The 6092-nt window shown below is 42.5% G+C and overlaps 1 protein-coding gene across 1 annotated transcript; it reads right to left on the bottom strand.

The window, feature by feature from the left end:
- Window positions 1-1367: 1367 nt before the first annotated feature.
- barx1 (BARX homeobox 1) lies at window positions 1368-5354 on the bottom strand. Its single transcript, XM_080186295.1, has 4 exons — window positions 5150-5354; window positions 3430-3724; window positions 2593-2677; window positions 1368-2498 (listed from the first exon to the last, which is right to left on the bottom strand). The coding sequence occupies exons 1-4, from the start codon at window positions 5352-5354 to the stop codon at window positions 2334-2336; spliced, it is 750 nt and encodes a 249-aa protein (XP_080042421.1). The 3' UTR covers window positions 1368-2333.
- Between the last annotated feature and the right edge of the window lie 738 nt (window positions 5355-6092).

Raw genomic sequence — 6092 nt, 5'->3', positions numbered from 1 at the left:
AATGAGCCGTTTACTCTGTTTTCTGTCTGTCAACCAATCATCAATCCTTACTAATATGTTACCCCAATCCCATGAGCTCTAAGTTTGTACAGCAACCTCTTGTGTTGTATCATTTCTTTTTGAAAATCTAAATACACCAGATCCCTTATCTATCCCACTGGCTGCGGCCGTAGGACAGTAACAGATTTGTCGAACACACCTTCCTTATCATAAATCTGTATTAACTTCGGTTAGCATAATATGATTTCCTGCGACCAGATCCCTAACAATAGATTCCAACACTTTTTCCTGCGGAATGATAGGTGATCTACTGGAACAACAAGCGTGCAGGAGTCCCGTATGTTTGAGTAGGTCATATCTTTATTCCATCTGATTTTTTTTATTGGCACAGACTTTTCTTTCTGAATAATTGAGGGGGGTGGGGGCACAGGTCATGCGGCACTGGGCCACTTCAAAGCAAATCACAGACCCGTAACGGTGAAGCAGCGTCCTGCCCACAGCAACAGTTCGGTTTTGTCAGCATCCCTCTCCCACTTTACGCAGAAAAGTCAAGTTTGGGCTGAAGGCCGTTGACAATCACTGCCTTTCAGCGAGCTTTTGTACAGAGTTGGTTACAGAGTGAGGCAGCGGCAGGGGGTTTTACTGCGCCGTTCATTCTTGTAACATAACTTCACAATGCTGGCATGGTTAAACTTTGGCTTATCCAGCAACTTGCTAGCGGTTTAACATCGAATCTGTCAGAAGGTACAGCCGTGGCTAGGTGTTCGGTTTCAATCGTGTGAAATTATCGTCCAGCAGTTAAAAAAATATATATTTTACTGTGTGACAGCTACCAAAAAAGGCCCATGTGTATTAGAAATGCAGTTAGGTGAGGATTCGATAGGAACAGAATCATAGAACGATGATTGGAGACGGAAGCGGGAACAAAACTTGCCAGTGAATAGTTGCAGGGAAAGTAACGATTTGCAAAAACGCGTTTTAGAAAAAACGAACACGAAACTGAAAAGAAGGCTGACTTGATAACTAGTATTTACATATGTATTTAACTCATGGTGAACGGAAGACCGTTATGTGTGGAATCCAAACAGTAGGAAATTGCTTAACATTCACTGTAGGAGTGTATGCGTTGTTTATGTATGATAGTTAAAAAGTTTAGCCAATTGCATTAAACATTGTAAAACCTAGGGAAGGAATCCTGGGAGGAGTATAAATAAAGCATCGTTTTATAATATGCACCCTGAGGATTAAACTTGCACATAAAAATATCAAATCGTCTAATTATAATGATTTCGTATATATTCCAGCCCAACACGCGCGTAGGTTTTTATAATGAAAATATATAAATCCGAGGACTGACTAATCTTTTATTGTTTGTATCCGTGTAAGGGTAGTATAAACGGAAATATAAATTTAAAAATACAAGCACATTTTAATTAGATATCAACATTTCTGTACTTTTCCCTTGTCGAAAGGCACAAGACACACTTTTGGCATTCTGCCATTGTCATGGTTGCAAGAATTATTTACAGTTTCTCCTATCTCTCGCAAGTGTATGAAATCATATATAAATTCGGTACTTGGTACAAACACTTCAAATCTGCTACTGCAGCCGTGGCTCTTTTGCACTGAACCATAACATATTGTACTTACTATCAAGCTGCTTTGGTCAAAATATTTATAGAACTAACTTGACAGAAAGGGACCACAGGATCGTAGGCTGAAATCTAAAATAGAAGCCACGACAATTGCATCATCCTCAACAGTACTGACAATTTTGTGGAGGTGAGGGGGGCGGGGGGGTGTTGGAAAGATTGCTTACACAAAAGTGCAAGAAGGAGCTCTAATGTCATGCAGCCGAAACGTGTGTTAAGAAAGACGATAAAAAATACTAAATTACGTACAAATCGAGGGGAAAATGCGATCATTTTGATGCACGAAAACAGTGAGTTCTGAGTGTCTGTCTGGCCAAATTTACTCGGAATGAAAACAACTGCACACAACCGGATATGCGACAGGCAACCAGCTTCCATTAACAACGGCAATTTGATCCAAACTCCAAGTGTAACTAATTGCTTATTAAAATATAATAATGGCGAATCGGTCATCGATAAGTTCCATCAGCTGGGTGTTTGGAAAGAGGGAGATGGGGGGAGGACACAGGATAACTCAAAGGTGCAGCTGACATTTACAGTTCGGGAGTAAATTCCACATGTATGACGCGGTCAACATGGTTAGACACACGTGGCTGGCTGGAGTTTCAAGGTCAGTCTATAAAAATTGGCGTCAACACCAGATGAGGATGGACAGAGTTTTGTTTGAACCATCTTGCAGCGTTATTCTTCCTGATTAACTTCAGAGGGTGATGGGGAATTCTCCATCTGTTTCTCGGCTTGCTTTACCTTCTCCTGTTCGGAAAGTTGCTCACTTGTAGGAATGGAATTCTTCTTCGGGCGACCTTTCGGCTTTGTCGGGGATTCCAAACCTCCGCCTTGCAACACCTTTTAAATAAAATCAAATAAAAGCTCAGCAACAAACCACTACCACCTACAGAGCCAGCTCCACCATCGCAAATGCCTTCCCTTGAATACTTACTATTTTCTTCCACTTCATTCTTCGGTTTTGGTACCAAGTTTTCACCTGAAGTTGACTAAGGCCCAAAGATTCCGCTAGGTCTATCCTGTATTTAAAAATAGAAGTAAATATATTTGGGCAAATCAGAATAGAATGCATTTTGAATCGCTTTGGCCCCGTTAGTAAATGCGCGCGTCCTTGTCACAATAATTTCACTTGCTGGATGGTCTTTGTAAATGAACGCTGTGCTTTGGGAATGATATACCAAAGTCGCTGGTGCAGCGAAAACTAATACATTGGGTTGCCTGTTCTAACTTCTCCTCGCCCCTCCGATTACTACCAGTACTAAACCCGAAGGAAATATTCCAAATACACAAATCGCTCTCATTTGCTATTGGAACTGATCTGCACGTTTAGATTGTGGGGAGAATATTTATTGGGAACATCACGGATATCTGGATGAAATGGTGGTGCGTGCCACATTGGATCCTCATATCTGTATATGTTTCAACTGATTTGGTATGAATGAGTTTGTGTATTCTTGTTTCATTCCTACGTTTTGTTGTTGTCTCACAATCCCCGTACTGTTCATTGGTAGGGTCAAAGCTACCAAACTGATTTTAGGAACGGGGATTTTGCCAATCGGTTTCAACTGAAAACGGCAAGTTTTAACGCAATGGACAGTTAAAGCATTGCCCGCAATTAAATATTTAAAGTAATATCAAATGAGATGTCGCAGAGCAGCAGAATGCAAACCAGCGTTCTCTGTTGAGTTATATCTGTCTGTACAAAATGCCATGTTATGCTTTCTAAAATGTACTTAATATTTTTTAAAATAGTGTCAATTTTCAAAGTTACCTGTCTGGCGTTGAGAGATATTTCTGCTTTTCAAATCGTTTCTCGAGTCCCATTAGTTGGAGTTCAGTGAAGACCGTTCGGCTCCTCCTGCCTTTTTTTGCCTTGCTCCCCGGTTCGGGACCTTGTTCGAGCTTCGAGCGTAGGTGCAGGTCCAGGGGAAGATGCGGGCCTCCGGGCCCGGTAGGCAGGCTCGATCCTCCGGATACCAACGCTGAGCCCAGTGGAGCAGCAAGACTACATGAAATCGGACCCAGCGGGAACTTAAAAACTCCGGTGTGATCTGATTTCAGGCCAGCTGCAAGCACATCGGGCACAAATGTTACTGCCAATATTGGAGTGAACTCAAAACTTGTACTTAAGTACACTCCAATTAAAGCTGCCTTCGCCTACACAAGGTAGAACTGCGCGGTACACTTACAAAATGATACATGTCAGGGAATTGTTAAAATACATTTTCAGTGTACCATTTTGTTGCACGTAACTCGATATTATTTAAGTTTATAGATGAACTATCTATGAAGCTATCAGTTTCCGCTATGAAGATTGCCTCGTACTGTCACGATCGTAAGAAAAAAATAGGTTTTTAAAAATCCAGTATCTCACACATATTCAACTTTGTTTTTAGCAAAAATAATATCTCGCATTTCTTAATGCAGCTAATTGTTTGCTGGTAATTTACAAAACAAGCATTTCAAAAAAGTATCACGCATCCTTTTTAAGAAATTTAGTCGTTCGCCTTCCTTTAGAGCACCCAGCCTAATTTCATTTAGCAACAAGTTATAAATACCATCCATTTCAGCGGGATTGCAAAGTTGTCTTTTACCCGTCTGTTGTTTTGAAGGAAACGGGAAATTATTCAATTTACCACACCGTTCACTAATGTCTTTTGCACAACGTGCAATGGCATTACTCCGCATCTGAATTGCAATCTTCGATTGTGACCTTTCTGTTTCGCGAAATAAGTTTTACTGTTTTAAATAAGGATTGATTTTGGAGTGTTAAACTTTGGTGCAATAGGGATCATTTATGTACGTGTGCGTGTGTGAGAGAGAGAGTTGGGAGGGATGAGATTGCCCCTTTCAAAATAAATGCTACGATTATACTGGGGTTTTGGGGTTAGAATACTTCTAAACCATACGTTTCCGACCTGGGCACACACTGTTTATTCTAGGAATAATATGGTTGGGGGTCCCAGGATAATATTACGAGAAAATTAAACACCGGATATATTTTTGTTAGATGACAGATATCCTACGAAAAAAAATATGCAACAATTATTGTAATAATGTTAAACTCAGCTTGCAGTTTTTCTTCACTGCTGCACGCTTTTCTTAGGCCTTGTCAAAAATATTTGCAGTGCTCAACTATCTCATTGCATTGCCCAACTATCTTATTGCATTGCCTCGGTTTATTTTGTTCTCTCTTTCGATTTATGAGATTGTTGTCTTCCGGACAATTTCATTCTATGTTATTTGCTGCATATTACAAGCTACCTACGAGCTAAAGCCAGCATGGATTGTCGGCGTGGACGCTGGAGTGGGAATTCTGTCTGTGAAAATGCCCAACTGGCCACGGACTGCACACTGTGGAAAATGCTGCTCATCTGTTACAAAAGGGAAACATTCCGAGGGAGCAGATTCCGAGTGATTTTGGAGAGCACCCTTTGAATAATGTAACCCACATCGAGGAAGCATAGCGTTTAGGAAAGCTTTCCACCTACCTAAATGGCTGTGGTAGGGCCGGCTGTTGAGCAGAGCATGGACTCCGAATTTGAGGAGCTCTCCCCCGTTGGTGGTTTTGCCTGGGCCCGGGGGTTCAGTCAGTATCTCCTCGATCATAAAACTCCTGTATCGGTGAGACCTATAATCATGGATCGGCTCGTGAGGCAGGTAATGAGCTTCCAGCTCCAGGGGATTCTGCATCATGTTTTTTTTCCCCTTTACGCCACAATCCAGCTGAGGAGGAGGAGGGGTAGTGGGGGGAGGGAGGGAGGGGTGTGGGTAGGTGAGTAAGTGAGTTGAAAGACACCAATAATGCAGGTTTGATGTTCGCCCCTCAATGCTGCTGCTCACTAAAACTCCACCAGTCCTGAGCCGCTCAGCGCCCCACGCCGGCTTTCAATTGCAGGCAATAAACTGCTTCATTTTGACACATCGGGATGGCGAGTGGTAACTTTCACAGAGCGGGATCCTGCCTCTCAGTCGCCAGCTCGATCGGCCCCGTCCTGTTTGCTTATTCACTTGTCCTCATTTGTAGCTTTTTCCGGATATCTAAACCGTACGGTCTTGTCGGGAGAGAGCGAGAGTTGGAAGGCTTGCAACATTATTAAGCCACGTGATTTCGTCTCTCTCTTTCTTTCTCTTCCTCCCCCTCTCTCTCTCTGTCTCTCTCTTTCTCTCCGCCCTGGAAAGGAACCACCCAGCACTTCACCCAGCCTATAGCAGCCCTCCTCATTCCTCATTAACTGAAAAACATCCCGGCTGAGACCACAGGGGCTGGGCTGCGCTTGCCCCCTTGCTCCCCAAGCAGTGTGTCCCACTTTAAATTAGACTGAGTGAATTTAAACACTCCCGGGGGAGAAGAGCGGGAGGGGGGACTATATTAGTAATCAGCACTATTTAATAGCAAACACGAGTATGAAAACATTGCTATTGAATGAATTC

The sequence above is a fragment of the Carcharhinus amblyrhynchos genome, chromosome 3, assembly GCF_965287045.1.
Source record: "Carcharhinus amblyrhynchos chromosome 3, sCarAmb.v2.hapA, whole genome shotgun sequence".
In the NCBI taxonomy this organism is placed as follows: Eukaryota; Metazoa; Chordata; class Chondrichthyes; order Carcharhiniformes; family Carcharhinidae; genus Carcharhinus; species Carcharhinus amblyrhynchos.
The sequence above is the reverse complement of the archived record's forward strand: the minus strand, read 5'-3'. Positions and strand labels throughout refer to the sequence as shown.